General features: G+C 39.6%; 1 protein-coding gene across 5 annotated transcripts in view; it reads right to left on the bottom strand.

Annotated features, from left to right (window-relative positions):
- Window positions 1-9,727, bottom strand: part of LOC111018258 (acetolactate synthase small subunit 2, chloroplastic) — a 48,901-nt gene extending 39,174 nt beyond the window's left edge. For 2 of the 5 annotated variants that reach the window (XM_088126040.1, XM_088126039.1), the window contains exons 1-3: window positions 9,403-9,727; window positions 8,094-8,307; window positions 6,425-6,577 (exon numbers count right to left, since the gene is read on the bottom strand). In XM_088126040.1, coding sequence (XP_087982166.1) covers window positions 6,425-6,577; window positions 8,094-8,307; window positions 9,403-9,629 — 594 coding nt within the window. In that variant the 5' untranslated portion in view covers window positions 9,630-9,727. The remainder of the gene's footprint in view (window positions 1-6,424; window positions 6,578-8,093; window positions 8,308-9,402) is intronic. The other 3 variants (XM_088126037.1, XM_088126038.1, XM_022294278.2) reach the window with 2 other exon arrangements.
- Between the last annotated feature and the right edge of the window lie 6,934 nt (window positions 9,728-16,661).

Genomic DNA, 16,661 nt, shown 5'->3' on the forward strand with positions numbered 1-16,661 from the left:
TTTCCATCCAAAGGTTCCAAATAAGGGCTCTAGCAGCACAATTCCATAGAATTTTTGCTTTCCCTTTAAAATGCCACCCCCGAAGAGCTTCATTTATCTACCCATCAATATTCTGAGGCAAGCAAGTGGAATACCCAAAGATTTGCAGCAGAAAGAACCACCCACGAAGGGCAAACTGGCAATGAAGGAAAATATGATCCATGGTTTCCTCATTCTGATTGCAAAGAACACAAATGGAAGGAGAAAGAGCCCAATTTGGGCATCTTTCCTAGAGCCTATCTGCTGTGTTTACAGCACGGTTGGCTAAGGTCCAAAGGAAAACTTTCACCTTCTTTGGAACAGAGAATTTCCAAAGAAGAGAAGTTAAAAGGGAGTTCATAATTGGGGAATCTTCACACAAAATTTTTAACCCCGATTTAACTGTGCAGAGGAATCAAGAGACCAAACCACTTTGTCAACTCCTTCCCCAATTCGAATGGTGTCCAGCCTGCTCATAATATCAATCCAGCCCCTAACTTCGCTATCAAGCAGACCCCTTCTTGTGCCTAGGTCCCAAGCTAGTTGTTCTTCTTTCCAACAATCAACAATCGTGGCCTCCTTTTTCAAAGATAAAATGAAAATTTCAGGAAAATCATGGACAAGAGTAGTGTTCCCCGTCCATTTGTTTAACCAAAAACAGATTTTGTCACCATGTTTAGCTTTGAAAGATAGAAATTTAAGGAAAAGGATGTTGTTCTTTGCTATATCAAACCAAGGCTTACTAGCCGCTTTCCCCTTGGGCTTTTTAGCCGTCCACCCAAGAGGTTCTAACCCATAAATACTTTCAATTACTCTTCTCCGAAGGGCATCTCCCTCTTGGGTAAACCTCCACAACCATTTCAAAAGAAGCGCATTATTTCGAAGATGGAAGGCCCCTATACCAAGACCTCCTTTTGTCAAGGGTAACGACGTGGTATCCCAGTTAACCAGATTTCTGTGAGGGTGTAATTTGTCTGACTTCCAGAAAAAATGTCTCACAAGCTTGTCTATCTGTTTAGCAATACCAATAGGAGCTTTCAAAAGCGAAAGGTAATATATGGGCATACTATTCAACACTGCTTGGGCTAGCGTCAACCTTCCTCCTTTTGAAAGGACTAGCTTGTGCCATTTATCAAGTTTTTGCTTCAATTTTTCCAACAGAGGCTGCCACAGACCTATGGCTTTGAAGTTTCCCCCAAGAGGGAGACCCAGATAAGAGAAAGGAAAATCTTCCACTCTACAACCCAAGCTTAGGGCTTTTTATTCAGCCTATCGTCATTGATGTTTAAGCCAATCAGGGAGGTCTTATTTAGGTTTAAAGAGAGACCCGAAGCCCTAAGGAACCAATTAACTACAATCCACCATTTGAACAAAAGACCTTTCTCATCAGGACAAAACAAAAGTGTATCATCAGCATATTGCAAGTGGGATATCATCACCATTTTTCCTCCCACCTCAAAGCCTTTGATCATTCTCTTCTCCCAACAAAAGTGCACAAGCCGACTGAAAGAGTCTCCCACGAGAGTGAAAAGGAAAGGAGAAATAGGGTCTCCTTGCCGTAAACCTCTTGTGGCCTTAATTTTGCCTCTTCGTTTTCCCTTGACGATAATTGAGAAGTTTGTCGAGGACAAGCAACCCCTTCTCCACATTCTCCACCGTTGATCGAAACCCTTTTTTTCCAACACCGCATCAATATAATCCCAATCCACCTTGTCGTAAGCTTTCTCATAGTCTAGCTTTAACAAGAACCCTGGCTTTCTTGTGGACTTCCAGTCACCATCAGTCTATGCAGCCACTAAAATAGCATCCAAGATCTGCCTTCCACAAAAGCAGCTTGTTCGTCTGCGATGATGAGAGGAAGGACTATTTTGAGTCTATCCGCCCACACCTTAGCAATGATTTTATAAAGAGAAGATACTAAGCTTATAGGCCTATAGTCACTAACTTCATTTGCTTCTACTTTCTTCGGGATTAGACACACATAAGTCTCATTCGTTCGAAGGTTCACGATTCCATTCATAAAAAACTCTTGGAACACCCTAAGGATGTCGCCCTTCAAGATGTTCCAAGCTTTTTTATAGAACTCAGTTGTCATACCATCCGGACCCGGCGACTTTAAACTTTCCAAACTTTTAACTGCCCTGTGAACTTCATCTTCCGTGAAGGGGGATTCAATCCACTCTTGCCACTGTAAATTCAAAGGAGACCATTCCAAATTTTCAAATATAAGCCTCGTCCCATATGCCCTAGTGTAAAGCTTGATGAAGTAATCTAAGATTTCCCCTTCAATTTCACTATCAGAAGATAGAATCGTACCTTGATCATTAACAAAAGACCAGATAGCTGCTTTATTCCTCTTGGCCGAGACCCATTTATGAAAGAAATGGGAGTTTTCATCTCCGTCCTTAAGCCACTGAAGTTTGCTTTTTTTAGCCCACGTCTGTTGCTCCTTCGAAGTAATCTCCAGCAAATCAACTTTAAGGGAAGTTCCAAGGGAGAACCGAGCAGTAGGTAACAACCCCCTCTCTTCTTCCTTATCTATCTCATCGATTTTGTCTATAATACTTTTCTTTGAAATAGCCACATTTCCAAACTCATCCTTGTTCCACTGGATTAGCTGGATTAGCAAAGGCTTCAAACCTTTCAACTTTTCCATAAAAGCGAAACCTGGAAAACTGTTAGAGGGCAAAGAGTTCCACCATGTCTCAACTTTCTCGAGGAAGTTAGGGTGATCTAACCACATATTTTCAAAGCGGAAAGGGGAAGGACCCCATTTCTGAATACCCAGATTTAATTGTAGGGGGAAGTGATCTGAGGTAGTTCTCGGTTGTCTGAACAAAGTAATATCTTTAAAGTGCTGAATCCATTTCTGAGACAAGAAAAATCTATCAATTCTGGTAGCAATAGGGTTGTTTCTGAGATCTGACCAAGTGAAAGGGCCATTTTTCAAAGGAGCTTCTTCCAAGTTACTTTCTTCCGCAAAATCATTAAAGTCTCTCATACTTCAGGTTAACCTCCCCCCCCCCTCTAGATTTCTCTAGAGGACTCCTAACCACATTAAAATCCCCTCCTACGCACCATTCATCATCGCAAAGACAAGCTAAATCCCTCATCTCCTGCCAAAAAGAATCTCTGCCCGTGGTTGAAGACGAGTCGTAAACACCAAACACCCAACCTTGAAAACCATCATTGTATTTAATTAACACCGAGATTGAGAAGCTACCCAAGACAGAGTCTTCTAAGGAAATACTATCTTCATTCCACATGACTAGGATACCGCCAACCTCTGCATCTAAAGAAATCCAGCCAATGCGTCTAGAACTCCAAGTAGATTTAATAATCTTTCTATCAACTGAATCAAGTTTGGTTTCCTGCAACAAAACAATATCAGGGTCAGCCTTACAAAGAAAGTCTTTAATCAGCACTCATTTGGAGGGGGCGCCAATCCCTCTAACATTCCACGAGATAATCTTCATGGAGTAACCCTCTGGCCCTCAATTAATCTACTGTTTTTGTGTTCCACTTCCTTTTCCCATGATCTAAGATGATTACAGAGTTCCCTAGCTTCTTTTTCCCAAGAGCACTCCCAGCTTTAGAAGGGATAGCTCTAATGCACAAATTGTGCTTTTGCAAGTAGAGAACCATTTTTCTAGTGAAAGGGAAATTTTCCTCTTCCACTTCTTCATCTGAGTCATGCTCCACGCATTGATTTTGTTCTCCCTAGTGTTCCAGCACCATTTCTACCAAACCACCATTATCTAAAGAGGTTTGGCCCGTTTCTACGTCCTGGAAAATATGATAATATTCTGAGGGAGGGTCCATTTGCTGAATCATGGTTCTCGTGTTGTTTACAATCTACCCCAAAACAAGGCTTTGGGTTTCACTATCAAAGCTAGAGAAAGAAATGTCAGACAACATCTCAAACTCTTTCTCCTTACCTTTCCCATTTTTGTTCAAAGAGATGGCTTTTGTGGAGTCTTCGTTTGTCGTGGAACACACTTTACCTTTATTTTAAAAAAGTCTCAACGGGTTGTTTTTGGAGAAAGAGACAGACTTCCCTTTCTTATCTTGACCCATAAAAGTACCACACATTTGCGTTTGATTGGGCCTTTCATTTTCTTGAATTTCCTCTAAAACAGTACCTCGGGCAGTCAACTTAGTAGTGGGGTCCACCAAGGTAGTACTTTTTTCACCAAAGCATGAAAGAGTAGGGGGAGTAACATCGCCTGTACTGTCACCTCCTACAGATTGGGAAGAGAAAGGGGTGAGAAACATTAACCGGTGGATAAAAAAAGCCATCTTGCACCCTCCAAATATCCACTGGGTTCAAAGCTGCACCTTCCTTTCCTTTGTAAAAAGATTCTGCTGCTTCCGACGAGAATCTGCCGTGGACCGTCACTCGCTTTCCGACGAGCAACGAGCTGTCCTGAAAAGTGCTAACATGGGCAACAAAAGTCTGGTCCAGATCAACAATCTTCACTTCCGCTAGGATGAAACCACAATAGTTCCCCTTCACTTTAATGGCAACTTCTGTGCATTCAATGAGGGAAGAGTTAGCATCTGCATAGTCTAAAAAGCCTCCAAAACAGTTCCCAATTGCTTGAAAGGTAGCCAAGCTCCAAAGATGAAGGGGGATGTTCCTAAACTTGATCCACCCACCATAAGAAGGAACAACAGTAAAACGTCCGTGGATTAGCGGATTCCAGAGTTCAACTTTTAAAGTCCTGGGGCCGAAAGTGACCCAGCCTTTATTGCTAGCAAACAATCTCGCCGATTCTTCAGAAGTACACTTAAGGAGGGCTAGGTTGGAAAGCATTTATAATGAAGGACTCTTCTATCTGTTTCTTTATAAACTCAAGTATTCTCCCCCAGTCGTCATGAAAGTCTCTTCTTGTCACCACAACTATTCTCTTCCAATCAAGAGCTCTCACTTCTCTAGGTTCTAGAGGGACGTTCTCACTAAAGGCCTCGTGATACTTAGAGGACCCCTTCACAGCTTCTGCAAATGATCGGAATTTTCTTGGCGTCTGGACCTCGGGGGATTTCTGGGATTTTCCATTCATGAAGTCTAGAAGCAGCTGTTTGAAAGCCTCCCATCCTTTCGACCTTTCCCAGAGGGAACGACTAAGTTTATTTTGCTGCCTCCTCCTTGAACTTAGGTTATCTCCAAGAAGCTCCCTCTTTTGTTCGTTGCTTTCTACATCCAAATGAAATCATCCATGCAGTCCGTTTTCCTAAAGAACTTTTGTGTGTTGGGCACCAGAAGCAACTCCTCAATGCCATCAATAAGCCAAACTGCTACTACTTCTTCTACGGGGAGGACAAAAGTTCTTTTTCAGGTGTGATTCTATAATTCTCAGAAAGCGGCCTCTTTTTTCAAGGTCAAAAGTACACGTGAAGACCTTATTTTCTATCTTTGCAGCGGTCTTCGACGTCATGATGGAGGACTACAGAAGTGGCACTACAGGAAAAGGCTGTCATCAGAGAGAGAGAGAACAGAGAGATGATGGAGGGGAGGAACGGTTGAGAGGCGAGGGAAGGGAGGAGAGAGGAGGGAGCCATGAGGAAGATTACCGCAACTTTATTCTTGGTCTAGTGTCATTCTTATGTTTGATCACAAAGTCGAATCTTTGTAAAAAAAGAAAGCCATCGAGCATGCATTCTGCTCACTGATTTTTGTGTGTAAAGGAACCTAAGGGAGAAATGGTCAATAAATAAGATGAATTCTTGGCTTAGTAAATAGTGCTCCCACTGTTTTAGAGCTCGAACAAGGGCATAAAGCTCTTGTTCATAGGTGCTCCAATTCTGTTGGGATGTACTTAATTTCTCGCTAAAGTATTCAATGGGATGCTGGTGTTGAGATAGATCTGCTCCAATACCAACCCTAGAGGCATCAACTACGACTTCAAAGGGTTGGGTAAAATCCAAAAGTTTGAAAACCGGGCTCTCAGTTAGTTTGTTTTTTAGTGTAAGGAAGCTATTGGTTTGATCCTTGCCCCATTGGAAACTGCCCTTTTTTAGACCGTCAGTGAGGGGGCCAGCTATGGTGCTAAAGTTTCGAATGAATTTTCTGTAAAAGGATGCTATTTCGAGGAAGCATTGAATTTCTAGATTGTGGTTCGAGCCAATCAGAAATGTCTTTTATTTTTTGCGGATCCATTTTCAGCCCTTGGTTACTGATTATAAATCCCAAAAATGATATCTCCGATTCTCCAAAACCAAAAAGAGACATTTTTTTGAGATTTAGGACCAGTTTGCTAGTGTGTAGAGCTGCAAATAAAGTTTCTAAGTGTGCTAGGTGATCATTTCGAGTTTAGTGTGCTAGGTGATCATTTCGAGCTTTACTATATACTAATATGTCATCAAAATACACAACAATAAATTTATGCAAGTAAGGAAGAAGAACCTGGTGCATAAGTCTCGTGAAGGTACTTGGTGCATTTGATAAGCCGAAAGGCATGACCAGCCACTCGAACAACCCTTCATTGATTTTGAAGGCTGTTTTCCATTCGTCCCTTGGACGGATGCGTATTTGGTGGTATCCGCTACGGAGGTCTACCTTAGAAAAGAATTGTGGGCCTCCCAATTAGTCTAGGAGGTCGTTTTTTCGAGGAATAGGGAACCGACACTTAACAGTAATCTTGTTGATCGCCAAGATCTGTCTTTTTTAGGTGTGAGGAGAGCGGGTACCGCACATGGGCTAAGGCTAGGTTGTATATGGCCTTTTGTTAGGAGGTCCTAAATTTGGTCATGTAGGATTTTGTATTCTGCAGGGCTCATGCAATAGTGAGGGAGATTGGGTAATGTAGTCCCTGGAATAAAGTCAATATGGTGTCGGATATCTCGAAGTGGAGGTAAGGAATCTTGGGGTTGTAGGTGGGTTGGAAATTTTGTAAGTAGTTGATTGATTTCCGGAGGTGTCTAGGATGGGTTTAGGTGATCAGTTGCACCAAAGTCTTTGACTACCAAACCCAGAAATAGGGGTAGAATGGTGCAATAGTAGTTGTTTAGCAGTGCACACATGAAAAAGGTTTCCTTTTAACAACTAACTTAAGTAAAGTTAACTACTTGTTAGCTACATTATTTTCTATCTACTAACCCCTTGATCAGATATGTCAATTTGTAAATGAAGGATCTGCTTCTCTTGGCAGCAAGTAGCCAGTTAAAAAGAGTAGAATTCTCACTTCCTTATTTGTTAATGAAACAAACTTTTCGTATAGATAATTGAGAACTTAACATCGATAAAAAGAAATTAAACTCCAACTAGGAGTATAAAACCGAAAAAAATACACTACAACTTTACAAGAGAGAACCTCAATTGATTGTGATATCCTAAAAAGAGTAGCTGCTAAATAAAGAAGATAAACAAACACCAATAAGAGGCTTTATATTTAGTTACGTCCATTCTTTGACACCACTTAGAGCAGCATTTGTCTTCAAATATCTCATGGTTTCTTTCCAACCACATTTATGAGATAATTGCTTTAACCATGTTTTACCCGTATCAACTCTACCTAGCTTTTGAATTTGATACCAGAAAGAAGTTGAAGTACCCCGTCCTTAGCATGATTGTCCATTACCAATAAATACTGGAGTTTTGAAACAGAAACTACCAACGGTGGGCAAACACACAATGGAGAAAAACATGATTTTGGTCTTCATTTGTCTTCGCACATAATACGAACAAAGATGATTGTAGGGTCATTGTAGGCTGTTATTTTTAAAGTTCTCTCTGCTGTATTCAAGCCATCATTTTGTAAAATCCATACTAAGCTATTAACCTTCTTTGAGCTTTTGGATGAAGCTTTCGAGATTCTTGGAGAATAATTGTGAGAGCTTTTACCAACAAATAAACTGAAAAAATAGCCTGAAGTATCGAGCTTCCAAACTCCCCTATTCCAACCTCCTCAAATTTCTTCTAGTAATGATCTTCCAGGCCAACAACTGCTATGCCAACTATTACACACAAATACCCTTTGTTGACAGCAACCCAAGGCAATTGTACACCAAAAGATTTTCCATCTACCCATACATCTTCCCAAAATAAAGAAAAATAGCTAAAGGATGAACCAAACCTTGATAACATTGACAAGTTTGTTTAGCTGCTCCACAACTTGTCTCAAGACATTTTCTGTTCCACTAACAACAATGGTAAAGAGAGCCTTATCCTTATTCAATCCAACAGCAAGGGACTCAATGTTGTAACCTCTCCTAGCAAAGACACCCGCAATTCGGTTTATTATTCCACTTTCATCACCGACAAACACAGATATAGTATGTCGCTTCACCCTGAAAGCAACAACGAATACAATAAGTCACCTTGAACGGTGTAACATGCACGATCAGAATTTTAGAAAATACAATAATTGAGGAAAACAACCCCTTTTGGCACTTAAAAATATGTAATAACCCAGAAAATAAAAGGAATAAGTTAGATTTTTTCAACAAGGAAATTAAAAGAATATTAAATTAAAATTTTAGTCCTTGATATTTGATAGTTGTATCTACTTAAATCAGTGATAGTTGTATCTACTTAATGAAGTTTAAGAAGTTTCAATTATGTTCTTGAACTATCGATTTTAATTTAAATGTTATTAACAGTGTTACTTAGATGTTGACGTGGCATGCGAATTTGATTAACAAGCGATAATTTGGCATGACATGACACATGTGAAGAGGCCAACTACATAAAATAAGAGCGGACGGCCAAAAAAATCTTTATGTGGCAAATGGGCGAAGTCCATTTCAAAACAAATCTTTTCGCCTCTTATTTTATCTAGTTAGCCTACTTCATCCCACCACTCATTATCACATCTTGTCGAATTCAATCAGCATGCACATCAACGTTCAAGTATCAGCACTAATAGCAACAATTTATTAGAAATTAAAGTTCATATAAGTAATTGAAACCTTTTAAAATTTAGGAACTAAATAAAAACCGCTATCAAAGGTTAGAAACTAAATTTATAATTGAACTTTAAAAAGAGTCAGATGAAAACGAGTTGCAACATGCATTCAAGTTGGATGCAGGTTAGAGAAAATAAAGATGCATTCAAGTTCAAAAAGAGTTAAAAAAAAATTGAAATGTCCATGCTTGGCGTCCAAAATTGCAACGTGCATTCAAGTTCATAATGTAAATTGATGAAATTGAGAGTTCAAGGATAACTTTACTAGATTTTTATGAACAACCAACGAAAAATAAAAATCAAATCAAATAAAAAAAGACATCAAAATCAAAACAAACCGTGAAGCTATGAAACGCACAATAACTGTTACAATAAATGGTTAACTGGAAATAAACAATGGAACAAGACATTAACGAAAAGCAAAAACAAGAAGTACAGAAATTGAAAGAGAATGAACCAGGATTTTTCAAGCACTTACGTAGAACGAATGGCAGAACGGGGGGATTCGGTTACAGTCACTGCATTATCATTAACAGCAGCAGAAGAGAGCTGCAGCCTTTGGAGATGGAAACGGTTCCATTTCTTCACTTTCTGGAAGTTGTTAGTGATCAAACTTTTGGAGAACGCACTTCTGAAGTTAACTGATGAACAGCAAGGGTTGTGAGGTTTTACGGGAGCTGGGGAGGAGGCTACGGCGGCGGCCATGGCGGATGGATTACTGGTTTCGGAAGAGGGAGAGAATAAGAGAGTGAGAGAGAGAGTTAAAAGGAAACCGCACAGCCACGTCGCATGCCTGCCCAGAAAGGGCATTTTAATAAATTTGTCCTTCCTCGCACATTTATTTTGTGTGTTTTATCTTTTTATTTTTTTTGCTAATGGTGTGTTTTACTTTTAAACTTTAGTCAGATCGGTGGTTTTCCATTGAGTCTTTTGTTAGGGGTGAAATTAGAGTAGGTCATGTGGCCCTATTTTCTATAAATACGTGTATGAGACTATGCTAAATTCACTACCAAGTAAAAGTCGAGCTTGCCATCGACTTGGATGGACATATATCATTTGCGTAAAATATGCTGACTATTAGGTATGAAGGGAAGTAACGCTTCCCAAAATTTCCCTCTAAAATATAGGATCCATTTTTACGAAGGAACACACTCGTTTCTAAGCTCGGCCAAACTTATACTTCGAAGTCTATATAGTCAAGCACCACATAGGTGCAATGTTTTATCAACAGGTCAACAGCTCGATTTGACTAGCATTCACCTCGGATTTGAGATCACCTAATCAAAGTCCTACATCAACCATATATAGTATTCAAAAAAAATTAATTTATCACTTATGTTTTAATATTTTTTGTTTTTCTTCCTCCTCTAAATTTCTGCCAATTCAGTAAATATTATGTCACATAAATCTATTATTAATCGATTTTAATAATTACTATTGATGGGAGATTAAATTCAAAAATGTTAAAACATATATATATATATATATAACATTTAAGCTTGGTTTGTTTTGGATCCTAAATTTCATCTACACAACACTCATATTGTGTTTTGATTTTAGAAAATGTTCCATTTAAAAAATCCATCACATTAGTTTTTCGTAAACCACTTTAATATAAAGATGATATAGTTTTCTTTCATTATTGAAATTTGTTTTTGCAAGAAGTTTGCAGGCTAGGATCCGAACGAGCTTAATTGAGCGAGATGAACGAGAAAAGTTTAGCAAGGAGACCTACCAATAAAGAAACGGCGCTGTAGCGCTCATGTCAGTTTGAATATCTAGGTCGGTTTTAAAGGGAGTAACGCTTCCCAAAATTTCCTTCTAAAATGTAGGATCCATTTCTTACAAAGGAACACAATCGTTTCTAAGCTCGACCACACCAATTCAGACTAAGAACTAACTTATACTTCAAAGTTTACGTAGACAAGTATCACACAAGTACAATGTTCTATCGGCAGGTCAACAGCTCGATTGGCTAGCATTCACCTCGGATTTGACGTCAACTTATCACCTTGTCCAAAGTCCTACATAAATCATCTGTATTGTTCAAAAAAATTTTAATTTATTACTTATGTTTTAATATAATTTTTTTCCCTCTATATATATATATACCATTTAAGCTGATTTCTTTTCGGTCTTAAATTTCATCTTAGACAACACTTATATTTGTGTTTGATTTTAAAAAATGCTCCATTTAAAAAATTCATCATAAAGTTTTTCGTCAAGCACTTTAATAAAAAAATGATATAGTGTCTTTTTTTCATTATTGAATTTTGTTTTGGCAAGAAATTTGTAAGCTAAGATTCGAGCGAGCTGAATGAGACAAGTTTAGCAAGGAGACCTACTAGCAAAGAAACGGCACCTCAGCGCTCAAGTCAGTTTGAATATCTAGGTTGGTTTTAAAGAGAATTGCTTACCTATTTGGGTAAAATAAGAATGTGTTTATAGAGGTTTGGATGGAGATCTCCATTACGAGAATCACTGCGGGGATCGCAGTGCAATCGTAGCAGTTATGGAATCCACTTAAATTACTCCTTGAATATATGGGTGAGGGAGTGCTCCTTTCTTGGAGCTCGGGCTCATCAAGTCGAAGGTCCCTTCTGTTGTTACTGTGGCCAAGTTGGGTTATCGATCTCCGCAGCTTGGGGACCCGAGACCCACATGGAATTCCTCGATTTTTCCCAACAAATTTAATATTGCATAGAGAAAAATAATAACTTTACGATATTTTAAAGATAATATGGCACGATATGAGCTAGAGGAGCAATTAGCGAAAAGGCTAAGGAAAGAGAATGGGATAAGAATAGGAGAAGGCATAATAGTGGTGGGCATGTAATGGCAAAGGCAACAACGATTGACATTGATGGTGAGAAAGGGACGACATGGAGAATTGTCCCATCATTTTTATACATTGATGTCGTATCACTTCTAAAACGTTACGAAATTATTATCCTTTACCATATTAGTATTAAAACTAATTTTAAAATATTGCATCATTTTTAGATGTCAAACAAAATAATGATGGACTCGAATGGAGCATTTTCTAATTCTCTATGGAAAATGTACAAGAATTCATGTGGATTTTTCTTTTTATTTTTCTCTTTTCTAATAAGTTCATATTGAGTGGAAACATAATTGGAACTCCAAGAATTAAAATGATATTTAATCCAACAAAAACTAGAATGAGTTTATTTTAAAATTAATGTCTAAAGATATCCTTTAATTTTCAATATCTTTCCACTTTTAATTTTATATTTAATGTTTCAAAAAATTTCAAACAACCTCTTCAACAGTGTGGTCGAAATTAAATAATAGAGGAACGATGTGACATTTTATTATTATTATTAATTTTTAATAAAATCTCTTTTCAAAGATTTTAAAAATTGTTCACAACTGTTGAGCTAAACAAGTTGCCAATATTGTTTGGGATGCAATTTTTTTAACTTTTAATTTATTTGTTTTATTAACCACTCGAAATTAACTCAAAACTTTTTTTAGTACAATATTGTGGGGTGGAGTTCAAATTTATGACCTTCTAATCAGAGATAGATACCTTAACCATTTGAGATATGCTCATTTGGCAACTCAATACTTAAAACATTAGCAATTTTTTATTAAAGTTAAAAGTTTGGACCTCCACATATATATGTGTAATATTTATTCTAAAGATTATTTTTATTGTCAACTCTCGATAGTTCGTAGTATATTTATTTTGTATTATTTAAAATGTCAAACTTTTTTTAAATATAGCATTAGTTTGGCTTTTCTCGAAGTATTTTATTTCATATTTGAGTATTTTATTTTTATTTTTTAAACTTTATAAATTTTTGGAATAAAACGCACAAGTATATTTAGGAGTGTTAAAAAAATCCGACAACCCGACGAACCCAATCGAACCCTTTAAATATACCATTAGTTTGGGTATCGGGTTCAACCTTTAAAAAATCGGGTTAAGCCAACCCAACCTGAATTTATGCATATATGTGTATTTTTCTTAATTATATATATAATAATATATTTATCTTCAATGTCATCCATCCATTTAGTGTTAATCCTATCATTCATTTAACGTTTTCATATTATCTTCTTCCATTTTGTATCTTAATTTCAACCGTCAATTAAGTTTTAATCATAACTCCTCGTCGCCGCTGTGATAATAAAAAGAAAAAAAACACAAACCGACAACCTAACCCGACCCAACCTGAAAATATTGGGTTGGGTTAACAATCCAATTCAAACCCGACAGTTCCTATATATGGCCAACCCGAAAATTTGGGTTGGTCCCAAAACCCCTCCTAACCCGATTCAACCTAACCCGTGAACAATCCGGAGTATATTCAAGCATGAAAGGTATCAAAATGAGTATAGCTCAATGGTAATTACACATATCTCAAATCAAGAGGCTGTGAGTTCGAACATCCGCCCCACAACATATTATACTTAAAAAAAAAACTTGAAAAAGGGTATGAAAGCAACAAAAATCTATTCCATCTTATCTGTGGAGGCAACTTGCTATCCACATATTAAAAAGAGAGAGAGCTTGATTTCCAGTTTCCCATCATTTTAATTTAGAATTATTTTTAAATAATGCATCATTGAAAAATACATTTTTGGGAAGATTGCAAAATCCCCCATGGGAGGATAAAAGCCAACTTGACAATGACCAATCAGCCCAGCTCGTGGCATCAGAATGATCTATTTTACTTGTTTGCGCAAAGAATTGCACCACACTATTTAACGAATCAAGCTCGAACCCGGTCCCCGGCTCGACCTAACCTTAAGAGCGAACCTGCACAGGAGGGTAAACACTTCGACGCTCAAGTTAGTATAGGTCGGATTCAATATTTAGCTCGAGGTGAGATTCGACACCTGAGCGTGAAATGAAGCCCTCTATTTATAGGTGGTGGGTCCGACAGTACTCACGACCGGCGGTTACTTTTGTCCTTTTTCATGTCGAACATGTCGGGTTTGAACAGATCGAACCCGTCCAGGTCAGACCGGGGCTTTTTATACTTAGCCCCCACGATGGGTGAACCCAGTCTCCTCGGTAGGTTCGAGGTGGACCTGGTTATACCTTATTCCTTAAACACCAATCAGCATCCTCCACGTGTCTCAAGTATTTTTACCCCCAAACATTGGCCCCCTCTATGTCAGGTCCGATCTCGACTTGACAGAGAAGTTTATCCGACTCAATTTTGGACACGTGGCGACCTCTAATTCATAGAAAGAATGTAACCGTTGTGGAAGACGTTTCGATCTGCCAGGCTGTCGGAATACTCAAGTATTCCGTCGTTACGAATCTCGAGATGATCCCAACCGCTCGTTCAATACACGTGTACAGCGCAAAGATTTTTCCAATTAGCTATAAATAGTTCCGGGACTTTAGGTCAAACCTTACGTTCCCTGAATTTCTGGTGTGCGGGTTCATTAGCAGTGTGAAGCGCAAGTCTAAGGGTCGTGCTCACGCCCTTAAGACTGTTCAAAGCACGGAGCCAGAGACTCCTGCTGTGGCTCAGCCTGCGGTTCAAGACAAGGCTGGGCTATCTTCTGAAGTTCCAACTCCGGTGATCGAGTTGGACTCTGCTGGGAACACTCCAGAGAAAAGCGCTCGAGGAATTAGTCCGAGGCGCTAGACGTGTCGCCTCTGCGCGAAGTGAGGGAAGACTCTCCTTTGAAGAGGAGAAGGAAGAAGAAGAAAACCACCATCTCCTCGGAGGTTGGACCTCGTGGTCCCCTGCCCACGAGCCATTCCGACCTGGTGGACGACCTCGAAGCTCGGATGGGGGGGACATCCGACGTGAAGATGCGGTTCATAATTGAACCGTCAAGCTCCGGGGTGAAGGACCAGGTGTCCTGCATCTCGACTACGTGCTTGGACCGCTGCCTTAGAAGGGCGTCCAAGTTTGTAAGTGGCCCTGGGTCCGTACTGCAAAGGACCATTGACCACGCTGCCGAGGTAAGACCTTCTCCTGCACTCATTTTGTTTTCCCAACTTGCGGTTTGGTCTGACTTTTGTGTGCTTTGTGTTTGCAGGCGTTCATTGCTTCCATTCATTCAGCAGTTATGATAAAGGCCGAATTGGATGGAAGGGAGGCTTTAGTAGCAAAGGAGAAGGAGAACTCCTCTGTTGCCTTAGAGGTTGCCACCACAATGAAGGGTGAGCTACTAAAGGCTCGCTCCAAGGTGGATATCTTGAGAGTCGAGGTGGAAGCCAAGGCCGAGCTGCTGAAGAGGGAGGATGAGAGACATAAGGCCCACCTCCGAGCTGCCCATGCCATTACTAAAGGGCTGGAGAAGGAGAAGTTTCAACTCTTAAAGGAGAAGGACGACATGCTCCAGGCCCTCGAGGCGAAGGACGCTGTGATAGGGCGTCTAACTGCCGAGCTCAAGGTGGAGAAAGAACGCCTCGTCGATGGAGCTCTTCTAGAAGAAGCGTTCAGGCAACACCTAGACTTTGATGGGTTTGCCAAGAACTTCAGTGATGCAGGCTTCAAGTTCTTGATGAAGGCATCACTGTCGACATGCTTCATCTTCAAATCGACCTCAGCCAGCTGAAGAAGAAGTATGCTGAAAAATGGGCGTCTGGGCCTAACAGCACCCCGGGCCCCCAGTCTTTGGTGGAAAAGTATGTTAGAGAGCTAGACTCTGACTACTCTGATCTTGAGGAAGAAGATGCTACTAGTCAAGACCAGGTCGAGGTCGGAACCACCCAGGAGGAGGTCCCTTCGCAATAGGGCAGGTCCTAGGAGATCAACCTTCTGGGCTCCCAAGGCGAGTTGTCCTCCCACCACGGAAGTAGCTGAGGTTACCTGCCTTTTTTGTTTGTTTTATGTTGTTGTTGTTTTTTTGTAAGTCTTTGGGCAGAGCTGCAAGGTATACAAGCCTTGGCTCCATCCTTTAATCAATGGAATCTTCATTTCTCCACTTCTATACATTAAGCTCTATCTTTTCTTTTATTGCTTTTTCCTTAAGCTTTTGAACTTGCTTTTGTAAATTTGAACTCATATATGAATAACTTCACCTCGCACCTCTAACTCGTGAGCTTAAAGGATTGAGTTTGGGAGGAACTCTTTCCACATCGCCGCTTTTACTTATGTTTGATTTTAAGGTTTGAATTTGAGAGTTTCTTTCTCTGATCTTTTATATTTCTCCTCGAACTCGGAAGTTCAAAAGATAATATTAAACAATTTGAACTTTTCACATCACACCTTTAACTTAAGCTTTCAAAGGATTGAATTTTGATTCGCAATTAATTTTGACATTGCACCTCGAACCCGTGGGCTTTGAGGATTGAATTTAATCAATTTTTACACTTACCTTGCCAATTTATAAGTCTTATGGGAGTCCGTGGCCCCCATTTAATTTCTGATCGAACTCGGAGTCACGAAATTAAATAACTCCTTCGTTTATTAAAAGTTCCGCCCCTTGAAAATTTTTACAAGTCCATTTTAGGACCATTTTGACATTTCTAGGGTAATAGCGTTTTAGGTGCTCTGCGTTCCACGGATGCGCAAGCACATTTCCTTCCAGGTCGGCCAACATGTACGTTCCAGGTCGGACTATGCCTTTAACCTCGAACGGTCCCTCCCAACTTGAGTCAAGGGTGCCCACATGACTCTGAATCTTCCTTAAGACCAAATGTCCGACTTGTAAGCTTCGAGGTCGAACTCGGGCATTGTAATGTCTGACCATTCTGTTCTGATACTCCGCTAAGCGCAGCTGAGCCATTTCCCTTTT

This window comes from Momordica charantia (genome assembly GCF_013281855.1).
Source record: "Momordica charantia cultivar OHB3-1 chromosome 6 unlocalized genomic scaffold, Mcharantia_2.0 BLBB01000006.1, whole genome shotgun sequence".
Lineage (NCBI taxonomy): Eukaryota > Viridiplantae > Streptophyta > Magnoliopsida > Cucurbitales > Cucurbitaceae > Momordica > Momordica charantia.